The 16,100-nt window shown below is 34.0% G+C and overlaps 3 protein-coding genes across 4 annotated transcripts; 2 read left to right on the top strand and 1 right to left on the bottom strand.

Annotated features, from left to right (window-relative positions):
* The first annotated feature begins 100 nt into the window (after positions 1 to 100).
* On the top strand, positions 101 to 4,684 carry oxt (Xylosyltransferase oxt). The gene is made up of 4 exons (XM_073091175.1): positions 101 to 856; positions 949 to 1,091; positions 1,552 to 1,709; positions 2,113 to 4,684. Exons 1-4 carry the CDS (start codon positions 270 to 272, stop codon positions 3,919 to 3,921), a joined length of 2,697 nt encoding a protein of 898 aa, XP_072947276.1. The 5' UTR covers positions 101 to 269; the 3' UTR covers positions 3,922 to 4,684.
* A 1,222-nt stretch (positions 4,685 to 5,906) lies between these two features.
* On the top strand, positions 5,907 to 10,119 carry RecQ4 (RecQ4 helicase). Its single transcript, XM_073091016.1, has one exon. The coding sequence runs from the start codon at positions 5,992 to 5,994 to the stop codon at positions 9,886 to 9,888; it is 3,897 nt and encodes a 1,298-aa protein (XP_072947117.1). The 5' UTR covers positions 5,907 to 5,991; the 3' UTR covers positions 9,889 to 10,119.
* A 336-nt stretch (positions 10,120 to 10,455) lies between these two features.
* Pka-R1 (protein kinase, cAMP-dependent, regulatory subunit type 1) lies at positions 10,456 to 15,948 on the bottom strand. Of its 2 annotated transcripts, none has more exons than XM_073091017.1 (7): positions 15,717 to 15,948; positions 14,471 to 14,632; positions 13,959 to 14,159; positions 13,019 to 13,238; positions 12,446 to 12,568; positions 11,679 to 11,853; positions 10,456 to 11,077 (listed from the first exon to the last, which is right to left on the bottom strand). In XM_073091017.1, the coding sequence occupies exons 1-7, from the start codon at positions 15,876 to 15,878 to the stop codon at positions 10,993 to 10,995; spliced, it is 1,128 nt and encodes a 375-aa protein (XP_072947118.1). In that variant the 5' UTR covers positions 15,879 to 15,948; the 3' UTR covers positions 10,456 to 10,992. The 2 variants fall into 2 exon arrangements, with proteins under 2 accessions (XP_072947118.1, XP_072947119.1); XM_073091018.1 differs by lacking the exon at positions 15,717 to 15,948 and adding an exon at positions 15,310 to 15,679.
* Positions 15,949 to 16,100: the final 152 nt, after the last annotated feature.

Raw genomic sequence — 16,100 nt, 5'->3', positions numbered from 1 at the left:
AACCTATGGTTATGATATTAACATTTAGACTGAAATACAATAAGCCAAGGCAAAGCCCCTTCAGCCGACCTATTTAAAAGTAACAATTTGACAAATGACAGTGACAGTAGTTGCAGATACAGAGTATAATGAACGGGATACATGTTTTGTGAACAAACAAAATGATAACGAAATAAAATGATTGCTTTGATATGACTTTCTCATCGTTGGAATGAAATAAGGAAGCAGTTGTAACAAAATGTTATGTCTATTAACATGAAAATATTGAAATGGCCAATTTTAGAAGGTTTTTTTTTAAGTATGCCAAATGTTTAGTGATTACTGTTTTAGCAATATTTTTTATTCAGATATTGATCTCAATCAGTTTGTTTCCTTCTGTTACTGATAATTTGTTAAAAAAACATGGTTATACTTCTTTGTTGCGCCACGAAAAAGGTGAAGTTTCGGCAAGAAAACTTAGTCCTGGTATTACCGACGATGAGGATTTCCCTCCAAAAATTCAGTATAAACATATTTCGGCGCTGAGGCTTGAAGAATTGGATTTCAAGCCTCCTTGTGACATAAAGAGTCGGGAAGCCATATCAGCTATCCATCGAGCGAAGACGCAAAGCTGCAAACAGCAGATTGTTAACAAAACTTGTATGATTCAAGAGGGCAGGTTCTATCCCAAAGCATTAACTAACAAATGTTTATCGGAAACAATGACTTACGGCAGGCATTTGGGGTGCTATCTAGATGAAAAAAAATTACGGTTGTTGTCTAGCTTTTATGGGAACTATGCTGCCACCAATTCACCTAAGTTTTGTTTGGATATTTGTGTACAAGCTGGCTTTCCATACGCTGGAGTGCAATATGCGTAAGTTATATTTTATTAAGAAATTAGAGTTAACAATAATTTAATATAACACAACCTGTGTTCCTTAGTAACTTGCAAATTTATTGTTTTAGATCTGAGTGTTTTTGTGGCGAAAATCAACCACCATCATCAGCAAAAACTGCAGATAGTTCATGTGATATGAAATGTCCTGGAGACTCTTCTAAAATTTGTGGGGGATACTTCACTATGAATATCTTTGAAACTGGATTAAAAAGTATGATTTAAATATAAATCATCTACTTAATATCTTTACTTATTTGTGATTTAATTCTTTATAATAATATATCAATTACCATTTTATTTAAATATAACATGAAATGAAATGAAATAAAATGAAATATCTTTATTTATTGCAATGTGGTTACAATCTGATGTTGGTTACAGACATATAAGAATCTCACATTTGCCACATGGTGGCGTACAAATTGAGTCAATTAAAATTAAATAATAAATTACATTAAGATATACATTAGATAATGTTAAAGATATCTGCAAGGCATCTGGTCTGGCTACCTCAGGTCAGGCTCTATTCCTATCTGAGGTTGATTATAGAAATACATGAGTGGTAGTAGCCACTTATCATCAGGAGGACTGCATGCTTGTTTATAGTAGTTTTACTACTACATAATAAAAAGATGAATGTTAGATTATAAATTTTGTATGTTATTTTACAGAATTTTTACCTCAGGTGCCAACTGCAGTGGAAGATGTAAACGAGTCAGTTAAAATTGTATTCCTTTTAACATTAAATGGACGAGCTTTAAGACAAGTGCATAGGCTAATAAATGCTCTCTACAGAACGAGTCATTACTTTTATATACACGTCGATCAGGTGAGTTCTCTTTTTACTTTTTTTAAATGATATATACATCCAATAGTTACACATAAAAATTTAAAGTAATATTAATAACTTATAAGTAATATGTAATGTGATATGAATATTAATTTCAAATGTCACACAATTAATATTATCTGAAAAGTAAGTACTTCTTGCTCTTCAGATAATATCATGAAAAAAATTTATGCTAATTTAATTTTTTAGAGAGGAGGTTATTTACATTGAAAATTATCAGTGTTCGAAGAACTAATATTTATACTTATCAGTAATATGTAATAACATAAAAAAAATCATAATATCAATTACAAACTTCACATGATATCATGCAATTAATACTATCTGAAGAGCAAAGATATACTATCTACAGAAAAAAATTAAGCAAAGCATTATTTTTCAGAGACAAGATTATCTACATCGGAAGTTGTCAGTGTTAGAAGAACAGTTTCCCAACATAAAGTTAGCTACAACCCGATATTCTACAATCTGGGGTGGAGCATCCTTGCTTACAATGCTGCTAACATCCATGAAAGATTTCTTCACCTTAGATTGGCAATGGGACTATGTTATTAATTTAAGTGAAAGTGATTTTCCTATTAAATCATTAGAGGAATTGGAAAAGTTCTTGTCTGCCAATAAAGGATACAATTTCGTTAAGTCACATGGGCGTGAGGTGCAGAGATTTATCAAAAAACAAGGCCTTGATAAAACATTCATTGAATGTGACACTCATATGTGGCGAGTTGGTGAAAGAAAATTACCAGAGGGCATAGTGATTGATGGAGGTAGTGACTGGATAGCACTCTCCCCTGCCTTTGTATCCTATGTTGTTGAGAAACGTGATGAATTATTACAAGGCTTGGATATAGTTTTTCAACATACATTATTGCCTGCAGAATCATTCTTTCATACTACCCTGAGGAATTCCGAATTTTGTGATACATATGTTGACAATAATCTTCATGTGACGAACTGGAAGCGCAAATTGGGCTGTAAATGCCAATATAAACATGTTGTAGATTGGTGTGGATGTTCACCTAACGATTTCCGCACAGAAGATTGGCCCAGAATACAAAATACTCAAAATCGACAATTATTTTTTGCTAGAAAATTTGAACCCATCATAAATCAAGAAGTTGTTACAAGAGTGGAACAACTGATTGGTTTTAATGACCATTATTTAATACATAACTTGGAAGGGTACTGGCAGAATATTTATGATATTAATGATATGACTGCAAGTACTGATGATTTGATACTGACTCATGCTGGAAGTATCACCCGGCAAAGTTCAAAAATATTACTTGACAAAAACTGCAAAATAGAAGTTGGTGAAATAATAGAAGTCAATATGTATAAGTATGCAGATATTTATAAAGGCAATTTAATTTTACATAAAGCTACCATTCACGGTGAAGAAGTATTCATAGAAACCTGGTATAAGCCCAGAAAGCATTTAGAATATAACCTAGATAATGAAGCTATTGACTATGTAAAGACATTTAAAGTTAGTTCAGAGTATGATCAAAAGGAAATGATGTTTAGAAACATGGCTAATATTTTGGGACCCTTCTCAGAGCCAATATTATTATATCAGTTTCTACCACACACTGAGAAACAAAATGTAAATTTTACTGTAATATGGTTGGACCCAGCTGGAAAAATAGCAGATGTTAATACTATTTACAAGGATGAAAATAATCTAACTAGTTTTGTAAAACCCAATATTAGGTCACCCTTGCTGCCAGGAATTTGGAAAGTGGGTATTTTTGAACAGACCGTCACAATCGCAAAAACTAAATTTCTGATATCACCATTAGAATACTTTTCTGGAAAAGAAATATCCCATCAAGAAGCTAGGTTAATTCATAGTGGATCTCAAACATCGTATAAAAACAATTCATTTATAAAACCCCATGCATTTCAACCTAGTCATGAAGATAGTTTACTATTGCAAGAATTAGCTAAAGCAAACACCAAAAGAATAAATAGTGACTTAACCGAGTGGATTGATAGTTTAAGTAGAGACTTTTATGATGTTTTAGGTTCATGTATAGTGATGCCTAAAAAGGATTTAAAAGACAAAGTATCTTGTGGTAGTTTTAAATTTCAACAGTGCATTTTAACTGAGTGGAGTACTTTATCGCCAGACCCTAAGGGAACCATAGGTAAATTAAATAAAAGGACTGGAAAATTAGATAGAGTATGACAATTTTTTTTTTACATAGATACATATAAATATTTATTTTTATGGAGTTATACCTTACATGCGTATTTTTTATATTTTGAATAGTATGTATGATAGTATGTTAATATTATATGCAGCTTTGATTTCTAATCATAGTATTTTTATAGTACCTAATACTGTAAGTAAATAGTAAAGAAACAGATGAATTCTATTTTTATTATCCATTGACACAGCATTTAGGTAATGGAATTATAGGACAAATTAATTTTCCTTGTTTTACTTATAAGTGCCAATAGATAAATACTTATAATCATAAATTGATATCGTAAACTGTAAGGGTGCCCACACACCAATGGATCGATCGCGGACCGATGCCCTTGATCGACATCGATCGATTGGTGAGGTAGATTTGGTTATTCGACAGACACCGGTTGATAAAATAGCTATTGATCAATCGTCAGTCGATGATTGAGATGAGTTTATAATGAGACGTTTATAAGAGGAGCAGGCAGCAGAGTGAACAAAGACGATCAACGTCGACTGGTCCAATCAATGGTCGATCGCGACATATATCGATTTGTGTAGGAGCACCCTTACTGATATTGAGTAACAATATCAGTTAATGGAACTAGTTTTGCGTTATCATTTCATTTATTTAATGTATGTAAGTGTTTAATGTTATCTGATAATTTACTAGTAAATATAATGTTCTTTTATCACAAGTCACAAGCCCTAAACGTAATTGTTACATTGTTATAGTATGAAATAAAGATGTTTATTTCTATGGTCTCCTTTTTTAAAATAATTCCTTGTATATAATGCCGACATATTTATATCATAGAAAAATAAGATATATTGTTGTTATTTACAACTTCGAGCTGCTGGGGGCTAAAGTTTAATTTGCCGTCCTGTAGAAATAGGTCTTCGAAAAAAAAATCCTATTATATCTCGCTGCTCCTTAAATGTGAGCAAATTGATTTCAAAAAACTTTTCTATATAAAATGCAAATAGAATGGAAAGGTTTTGATGTTCTGCTAAAAGTGCTGCCTAGAGAGAGCTTACTCCTTTGAGCGGTAGGAACAAATTTGGGAAAATTCGGAACTGCCTTATCTACAGAGTCTTCATTAGCATAGTCCAAGAGCAGCAAAACCTAAGTACAAACGTACTATCCGAGGAGCGGTGAGTTGGACGTTGAACCCAAAGAGTATAGTAACCTATATAGGAAGTTGAACCTTTATAGGAAATCGCTTGATAAGTTTATTAATTATGACTAACTTGGCTTTGTATATGTACGCTTGTGCTTAATAATGCACCCCATTGATTCATTATCTATGCTCTTAGTGTGCTGTCATTTTAGTCTGTCACATAGAGTATTATTTTTTTTTTTTTATACATACATGTTATAGAGTGGCAACTCTACGTATTTTTTGTCTCCCCTAAAGCGCCCCTAGTAGCCTGCCCCAGAACTACTCATGGGTTTTACATACATACCTATACTTACCTATTATATATTCATTTTTCAATATATGTATTAAAATTAGGTAAATTATAAGTTGTATCTCCAAAACACGAACTATAAATGACTGTGTTCCAAAGATTCACATTTACATTATGCTTTTTTCTTTCCCAATTTTGATACAAGAACAAAACTACATTTACATACTTAACAAAATTTCAGAAAGATACAAAAAAATGTGACGATGTGAATCTTCGAATCACGCTCCTTTACAGTTGATGTTAAAGATACAACTTACGTGGGAGGCATCATATATGTACAGTTGTCGCAACAGTGTCTCTCTGAAGTGCAAAAACAACTTTTCAAATTATAAGCGATTAACGAAGTTGCGGACATTTGACAACAGACACATCATTTTGACAGTTACTGTCACTCCGTCGCCATTTTAATTTGTAGCTTCCGGGGCGAGTCGTTACGTGGCGCTAGTATCTGCACAAAAAGTCATTTAGTATGGAAGTGTGCCCCCCCTGGTCTGTCAGTAGTGTCAGTGCTGTCACTTCAATTTGACATTGTCATAAGGCACAGTTGCGCGGGAATTCATAAGTGATCTATAAAAATAGTTTATTTTATAAAACATGGACATTATAGAAACAATTAAACAGGACAAAGCTTATATCAAGTGTAAACTTATCGTTAAAACGTGGGAAAATGATTTTAAAGCAAAATATTCTCGAACTCCGTCTAAATTTGACATAAAAGAAGCTCCGACGAACATAAAGTATGCATATAAAAAATATTTTCAATTGAAAAGTGCCGCTCTAGAGAATTCCTTAGTTACGTGTGATTTTGATGAAGAGCCAATTCGATCACCAGAACCCGTCCTTCTGTCACAAGAAATTAGTAATTCCAGCTGTTTTCAAGAGCAACCACTTCCTATTCCTGCTTTACCTACTGCGCAAGAGCTGGATAGATTATTGTCGCCAAAACCGACAGAAAATATTATATCGCAAACGCCGTTCTCTGAAAATCTATCTAAGAAGTTATTTCATAATAGTAAATTTTCAATAAGGAATCCAAGAAAATTGTCACTAGCCAAAACCCAAACACAGTCATCACAAGAAAATAAAATACCTGATACAAAAGTTACTCAACAATGCGAGAATAATAGTCTCTTAGAAGATAACAGTGATAACGCCAGTTTCAATTCAACCGTATTCAGCAATAATGACATATTAGTTGATGGAAAAATAAACTTTTCTAGTCAAATAAAGAAGGCGGAGGAAAGCAACTTAAATTTTGGAAGTACATCACTGTTTAATGGTTTTGGGAATCCACTAGAAAGCATTAAAAGTACTACTATTAGGAATATAAACACGAAGTGGGTGGAACGGGCAACTGGATTGTCAGATTTACACAAAGAAAAACCTGAGAGTGAGGAAAAGTTTGGTTTAACAAATATTAGTATTCCTACTAAACCTATACCTTCAATTGCAGAAAAAACTTATGACTATGTAGAAAACAGTGAATCTGATGAAGATAATATTGTAATATCTAAATTAAAACCAGCACTTAAAAAGAGGAAGTTAGACATTGACAACAGCTCAGCTAACAGTCATTCGCTTAACATTGGATCTACTGAAAGTAATGATAACCTTCCAGTAAACATTCCTCAAAGCAAACAAAAAAGGGTTAAAAGCAAAAAGCAACCAACAAAGAGGGTTGTTGTAAAAAGTAATGCAGCTGATAATAAGACTGAGCTTGATAAACCAGATATAAATCAATTTTTACCCTTTGGCTTGGAGGAAAAAGTTAATCCACGTCATGTAAAAGTCACCGATATATTGAATACCATCAAATCACCCAAAAAAAACAAAGATCAAATTGATAATGTGTCCGATGATGCAAAACTGCAAGTAAAACTTAAAAATGGTACAATTAATGACAATTTTGTCAAAATCAATATAGAGAAAAAGGTTTTTGTTAGAGGCAGGAAAGGTATTAATTATTCTAAATATAAAAAGCAACTGTGGAAGGATAAAAAGGCTTTGCATGGTGGGATGGAATTTCCGCAAGGTGGGAAAATCACATGTTTTAAATGTAACTCTACTGGGCACATGGCTCGGTACTGTACAGCTCAAAAAGAAAATGCTCTATTACCTTTAGAAGAGTGTGATACAAACAGTATACCAACTTTAGAAGACATGCAAAAGATTGTCAGTGCTGAAAGTAAAAACCCTGTTATTGAAGACCAACTCAGTGAATGTATTTATGAATCTACTCAAGTGCCAGAATATTTTTTAAATATATTAGCAGATAAACCTAGTTCAGGTGATGATGATGCTGTCAAACCAATATTTCCTGACCTCCAAAATAGCAATACAGAAGAGCTGTTTAAAACTCTTAGCATGTTTGGCCATGGTGCTTTCCGTCCTGGACAAGAAGAAGCCATAAAAAGAATTTTGTGTGGCATGTCAACATTATTAATATTATCTACTGGAGGTGGAAAATCTTTGTGTTACCAATTACCAGCGTACATCTATAGTCAACATTTCAAATGTATAACCCTGGTTATATCACCGCTCGTTTCACTAATGGAAGATCAAGTGTTAAGCATGCCTGAATTTTTAAGAGCAGGGTGCTTGCACACAAATCAGGCGCCAACACAACGTCGTAAAATTATAGAATGTATTAAAAATGGTGACATAAATATACTTCTTATATCCCCAGAAGCATTGATATCAGGAGATACATCAAATGGGTTTTCAGGGTTATTCAAAACATTACCACCAATCGCATTCGCTTGTATTGATGAGGCTCACTGTGTCTCACAATGGAGTCATAATTTTAGACCAAGTTACTTAATGATATGTAGAGTTTTACGGGAAAAATTAAAAGTTAAATGTATATTGGGGCTGACAGCTACAGCCAGCCAGACAACAATAAGTAGCATTATTGATCACATAAATGTCCCTGACGCTTTGAATGGTGTTATTACTAACCCAGCTCTTCCCAGCAATCTTTACCTTTCAGTATCATTAGAAAAAGACAAGGACAGAGCTTTGGTCTCTTTTCTTGCTTCAGAAAGGATTTCTTCGTATAGTTCAATTATTGTCTATTGTATTAGAAGAAATGAATGTGAACGAGTAGCATCAATTTTACGGTCTTGTCTATCAGAGCCAGGAAAAATAAATATGGAGAAAAATAACAAAAAACGAAAAAGGATGTCTTATGTAGCTGAAGCTTATCATGCTGGCATGTCTGCTGCCCAGAGAAAGAAAATACAGAAACACTTTATGGATGGAACATTGAAGATTATTGTTGCAACTGTTGCTTTTGGCATGGGGATCAACAAGTCTGACATAAGATGCATTATACATTACAACATGCCACCTAGTTTTGAGTCATATGTCCAAGAAGTGGGCAGAGCTGGTCGTGATGGCAAACCAGCTTATTGTCATGTCTTTTTAAGTAACAACAGCAGTGATAAAAATGAATTACTCAAACATATTCATGCAAATTCCATCGATAGGCCTATGATAAGGAGGTTACTTCAAAAAGTTTTTATTCCATGCCAATGTGTACCTCAAAACCATGAATCAAATAAACAAAATTCAGAAAGATGTAAAGGGCATGAGGTTGGTATACCAATTGATGCAACAGTTGAAGAACTAGACTTACCATCTGAAAATATAGCCACAATTTTATGTTACATTGAACTCCATCCAAAAAAATATATTAAAGTTCTAAACAATGCATACACTATGTGCAAAATATCATCTTATGGTGGACCAACAAAAATACTTGAAGCTGCTAAAGCATGTGCTCCTCTTGCAATGGCCTATTTATTAGAAAGTAAAAAGGATCCCAGTGTGACAAAAAATAGTGTGTTTGAATTTAATGTGATTGAAGTTGCAGCTGCAATTGGCTGGGAAAGTGGCATTACAAAATACCATTTGAAAAATCTTGAATGGATCAGTGAAGATGGCAGGTCCAAAAGATCTCATTTAAAAATAGAGTTCAATACATTAGGGTTTAAAATAAAAGCTCCTGGTGACCTAAATCCTTCAGAACTGGACTCTATTTTGGACGACCTTCATAATTCGGTTCAGACCCAAGAAAAAGTAATGCTATATCAATTAGAAGAAATCAATAAAGCTTTTCATGACCATGGTAATTATTCATTTGAAAATATTATATTTTCAGAAGAATTTCTTCAAGAAAAGTCAAATACATTAAAATCTATTATTAATACATATTTCGGTAGACATAATAATTTGCCAGAAAATGTTAAGTTGCAAGAACGCCCTCTGGAAGTGGAAAGCGTAGTTTCAGATGTACGAACATTAATTTCTACATACAAAGACTGTAAATTTACTGGTCGGAGCATTGCAAGAATATTTCAAGGCATATCTTCACCAAATTATCCTGCTTTAGTTTGGGGCAGATGTAAATTTTGGAGATCACACATCAGTGAAGACTTCTATGGTTTAATAAAAATAGCAACTCAACAAATAATTCAAATGAAAATGTAATATTATCTTATTTATGAAATAACAAGTGACTTACTCGCAAGATGCATTTCATATTACTTATGCTTTTGACTTATTTGTAATTTAATTTATTGTGTACATTATTTTTGTAATGAATTGCATACTTATATTTGATTAAAACAGTAAAAATCCATGTTGATTTTTCTTATAGCTGGTATATTATATTTTTCAATCTTCATTTGATAGGAAATTTGATTAAATGAATATTACACATTTTTTACAATAATTTAATGTACTTTACAAATATTAACAACGAAACTCACTCCAATAACAATATTATTGCTTAATTCAAGAAACATTACATAAATATGACAGCATATACCACATTAACATATCGTAATTCTTAGAATGGAAAACATTCTCTTCCATGGAAAAAGCCATGAACGAAAATGCCACCTTGTACCTTCGTGCCTACAAACCCACTAAAATAATCAGCATGTATTTGCATTGGCACTACAAATACAATTCTTACCTTAAATATTCGAAAATCATTGTCTATAAATTGTCATTGTCATCATTGTCTATAGTTTCATGACAAATTGAAATAAGTAAAACATATTATTTTAAGGGAAAGATTTCAATATTGTTATAATATAAATATTGTTGCATGGGTCACCTTTCAAAAGCCTTCCATAGTTAGGGCATGTTAAATTATCAGCAAGTTAAACGGTTATTTAAAAAACTAGTAGATGCGTTTACTTATTTATTTGGGAAGACCTGTGGGTCCATGAATGGGCCGCAAAATTTATTCAAGACCGTTAAGAATTAGTTAAGTACAAGTTACGCAATCGCAAACATTCATTTTACAATCTACAGACTGATTATTAGAGTTCTTCAATTTACTATCTATCATTAGCATAGGTTATTTACTAAGGTATCAATGCGTTTGTATTAATAAATTAATTTATAATTATGAAGTTTTCGTGTATATACAAAAAAGAGACAATTGTGCTCTGCAGCTAGTTAGTACCTATTCTTAAAATCTTTAAACGTAATTATGGTTGGCAGTATTATTCCAAATGGTGTTTGAACAACAATAAGAAAACTGCTATCGAATATTTTCAAAATCAGCTGTCATCTAAACTGTTATACAGAAAGAGAAACAAAACTATTGTACTGAGCTATGTTGCGTTTCAAAATGTCAGCGCAGAGGCCCAGCACTCTTTCAAATCTGTAAAAAGAAAATATTGAAATTATTTTAAATTCTCAATCAGTCAGCAATTACAGAAACAGATGCAAGATACATAAAGTTCTCTGGATTAGAATTCACGGAGCGTTTTCCAGCCGACTCAATGTGATGCCAGTGTAATCTAAAACTAAACTTAAATAGTTCCTTAGCATCTATGATGTATGTACATTTCGTTTGTTAATATCAAAGCAACATTTCCATCCGACTTTCTGGCCTTTTTGGTCTGTGAAAGTAGGATATACTGCGGTGAGATGAGGTGTACTGCTCCTAGTGATGTGTAGCGCCGTTGGGCAGTGGGGCGGATCGTGGTGGTTTTAAAACAAGAATAAAGTTAGACTGAAGTGTACTTGGTGGTTAAGGGATTGCTCAAAAGTTGCCAAGAGTGCTATCTATGCTATATATATCAAGTGTGGTGAGATCATAGAATAAGCAAATTAGAGTCCAAGCCAAACTAGTCCGCTCTGAATATAGAAATGAGTCGCGTCGCAACAGCAAATTGTAGATATGACTACATCTGCGCGCAACAACTTCAGAGCGCACTAGACGTTTGGCGCGGATTATGCCATGGCGTGTTAGCACTAACCTGGCGCGGTCGAGCTTGACGCACTTGAGCGGCCCGGCGGCGCGCACGGTGGCGGCGCGCGGCCGGTCCAGCAGCAGCGCGATCTCGCCGAAGTAGTCCGACGGACCGAGACGCCCCACCTCCACCGCGCTCTCCTCGCCGCCGCCGCCGCGCTGTTGCAACACCACCGCCGTACCTGAACACGACAACGCTCATGTTAACACATCACTTCCTTGCAAGTATAATGGCAAAAGTAGAAAAGGCAATTTTCCAGGAGAGCCAGTTTAAAATTAAACAATCTTTTATTTAAATGAGAATTAAAATACAATTATAAATACAATTATAAGTAGTTATGTATATAACCACAATACTGTTAGGACATATTAAAATAGGCAATATTTGGGATTAAATTGTGTCTTTAACAGAAAAATGAATTTTGAGTTGTGCCATTCTTCTTACAAAGAACCGACATGTAAGTAAACAACTTTATATCCCTTAAATTTTATACCCTCTATAACACCTTCCGACGCGGTGGTAGTTTGTTGACTTTCAAAAAGTGTTCTATATGAAACAATTTTGAATAAATGAGATTTGAATTTATAGCATCTACGTTTTACGTTGAAATCGATTGCATTGCGGCGGATGGAATACAAGAGTTCTGGTGTTACTTTTCAATGCGAAAAATTTATAGAATACTATCGCCGTCGTCGTATAAATTTTAAGTCAAAAGTTAACTTGTGAATGAGGACTTTAATTTGGGGAATCATTTACAGGTCATTAAAAATTACCTTCTACAATGATATAGAAGTCATTCCCAGGCTCTCCCTGGCGCACGATAATCTCTCCGTCGTTGAAAGATACTGGTTCTAAAGCATCTGCTACGGTTAGACGTTCCCATTTTTCTAGACTCTCTGGAATATAAGCATTCATTATAAAACTATTTGTAGGATGAATTATTAGATGTTTATTACATTATCATAAAATAATTAAATTCAATAACCTGTTATGACTCCTTCATTATAAATTACTTGTGTTCCTTGTAAAAAATACATTTTGCAAGTTTGAGCAGAAATCCTAGTATATACGTTTTCGAAGTAAATATTTGTTTACATTTTACATTACATTATTCTCATTATTTACATTATTCCCTGCACAAAATCATGAAGATCCAATCAAAAGCTCCAATTACAGAAACGGAAAATGATAATATGGTGAGGGGTGCAAAAAGAGTTCTCCTCCAAAGCCGGAGATGCATTGGCAACTCCTCTGGTGTTGTCACAGGCGTCGGTGACTACTTTCCACCAGGTAGCCCGCCTGCCTTATCGTTAGGTATAAATATAAATAAAAACACTATGACATACCCAAAATAGAAACGCGCGAGAGGAACTCGTCGTACATGCGCCGCTTGCGTATAGTGGAGCCCATGAGGATGCGGCGGTAGGAGTCGCGGTCGAGCCCCCACAGCTTGAGCGGCGTGCGCGCGCGCACGGTGGCGGCGCGCGGCGTGCCGTAGATCAGCGCCAGCTCCCCGAAGCTACCCCCCTCGCCGATCGTCGTCACGTGCTCGCCGTTCACTAACACCTGTCAGTGCACGATAAGATGTTAAAGACCAGCTGTGCCCGGCGGTTTCACCCGCGTTTAAAAGAAATCTACAATTATTATAAACAAAAAAAATCGTCAAGACTAAGTAGCCTAAGATACTCCTTATTACATCTACCTGCCAATAAAAATCCCGTCGAAATCGGTCCAGTCATTTCAGAGATTAGCCAGAACAAACAGACAGACAGACATAAATTGTAAAAAATGTTATTTTGGTGTATGTACAGTATGTATAATGTATATTCATATACATGTAGTAAAAAGCGATTATTTCAATATTAAAAATGGACACTCCAATTTTATTACACTTGTAACAGCAGTGTAAAAGTGCTGCTGTGTTCTGGTTTGAAAGGTGGGGTAAGAGAGGTCTGGGAAGCTTTTCAGCTTAATCTTCAGGGGTAACAATGCATCTGTGACTAACTTGAGGTACTTCTGAGTTCTGTGCCTCTTCAATTTCATTTAAGCTGTGCCTCTCCTACTATGTTCTGATGAAATGTTAAACACTCATACATTCCAAGGTATAATGTAATCTATGTTACACTCTATTTGTAAACAAGTATGGTCTATTATTACTAAGGGTATTGCCACACTGTCTCCTGATGACCCCTTTTTCTGGATGATCTCTTAAAAAGACTTTTCTCCAAGAATTTTACAGCTTTTTAAATAATTCTCTCTAAATTAAATAACAGTATTCATATACACCTCAACTTCACCAGAATCTACTATATAAAAGTTGTCTCCTTCGTCTCCTTGGCGGATAACAGTTTCTCCTTGCAGACATTGCACGGGAAACATGGCATCAAACATGTCAGCGCGTTCAGATTCGTCTAAATGGGTGAACAGCACGTTGGAGGCGATGGCGCGCGACAATGCACCCATCGTCTTGTAGTCTTTAGGTACCACCTTGAACAAAGTTAAAGATGGTCATGAATGGATGGTGTCATATTTGTTGTTCATTAATAATTTTATTTCACAAAAGTGCATCAGTACGTTTGAAGATTGGCATTGATGTTATTTGTGTCTTTTCTGTACATGTGTACCAGTGCCAGTCTATCATTTTAAAAGGGCATCTTTCAACACATAAATATGTTTTTTTGAAGGTTACCCTTGTAAATTGTTTATGTAAATGGACTTGTTACGAATTACTCAATTTATAGAGTCAAAGCAGTTCAGCATGCTTGTGCAATACTCCAACACATCCAGAACCTTTTTACCTTTTTAACATAACTGGTGGCATCTTCTTCAGTGACTGGCTCAGCACTGATGCCTCCGCGGCGCCGGGGCAGCTGCCCGCCCAGCACAGGGAGCGGCGACAGCTCCCCATCTGCCTCGCCCTCAGACGTCGCTGCTGCTGCCTGCGCTGCTTTCACCTGATCCTACAACAGTTATCACTATTTAAAACAAACTTTCTTAGTGTAGGTAATGATATAGTTAAATCATAAAGAAATATTTTATTTTAATACTATCCAAGGCAACATTAACCAAACCTTGGTCAAAAATATGGATGTGTAAATGGAAAATTTTGACCTATTAATAGAATAAGTATAAATCTTCCACAGTTATGATATTATACAGTTATGATATTATATATGATATTATATAATCATAAATATATTTAGGTACATAGTACCTAAATATATTTATGATATTGTAATTACATAAGTAAGGAGTGCAAATAATTTATATTAGAGTACATTATTGGACTTTATTTTAGTAAGCAGATATATAACTAAATGCTAAGGTGGTGCTTTCTAAAGATGCTACTTTCAGAATAATCTTTATAAAAGATTTATCACGCTTTATTAGTCTTTCATATTTTTTAACTATAGATATAAAGAAAAAAAAATTGTTAGTTTAGCAAAATCAAATTTAAGTGTTCAAGCTCTATTAAATTGCATTTTCTCTATAATTTAAAATACAATTTTGTTAGAGTTTATTTGTCAGTATAAAATAAAAAATGATTTTAATTAATGTTTGCAGTAGATATATTATTAAGCTTTCTGTTTATTATAATTATCAAAATTTCTAGCATATTTTTCAATCCAAATCTCACCCCCATCTGTATATACACCAATAACAAGTTTAAGTTAAATGTGGTACAAATATGTATAGGTTTTGTAAATATTACAATTTTAAAATGATTCAATGCAGATGAGGATTTCTCGCAATACGACAGCGCGTCCGATGGACATTTAAAATTACGTAGTTATTAAAAATAGTTTTAACACAATATTTATAGCATAAGCCATAAATATACTGATCACTCCGCAAGAATGCTGATTCCGGATTCTATTCTGGTCTGTCTCAAGCAAAAGTGTGGCTGGATTGGATGCTATGTGTACTTCACAAAGTCGTATGTATTATTTTTATCGCGGACATCAAGAACCAAAAATTATAGTTATAAAGGACGTCCATGATCATAGTTTCGACATAATTTTGACAACCATTAGTTCAACTTACTCGTTCCAATTTCTGAAAATATTGCCGCAAAAATATAACAGGATTTTCAGGTTTATTTAAACAAAGTTGGACGATGCAATCTTTTAATAACAGTTGAACATTATGGCTTTGTATATAGCTTTCACATTGATGTAAACATTGCTCCTCCTCGATCGAGTCCATTTCTCCAACACAAAATATGACACATTTGTTTTTTTTAAATTCACCAACAATAAGGTACCATACTAGATTTTTTCACAAATAAAGCCTTATAAATTACAGTTTTTAAATTTTTCAAAAAAACAGCATATTTTACGTTTTATTTAATAATTTAAATTAATTTTAAACTGTATACTTAACCTACATACTTGAATGACTGTTACGAAGCATCTGATATTCTTAATC

The sequence above is a fragment of the Epargyreus clarus genome, unplaced genomic scaffold, assembly GCF_041222505.1.
Source record: "Epargyreus clarus isolate Ecla_fem2 unplaced genomic scaffold, WU_Ecla_fem_2.2 ptg000034l, whole genome shotgun sequence".
NCBI lineage: Eukaryota > Metazoa > Arthropoda > Insecta > Lepidoptera > Hesperiidae > Epargyreus > Epargyreus clarus.
Note: the sequence above shows the minus strand (reverse complement) of the source record. Positions and strands in the feature narration are given on the sequence as shown.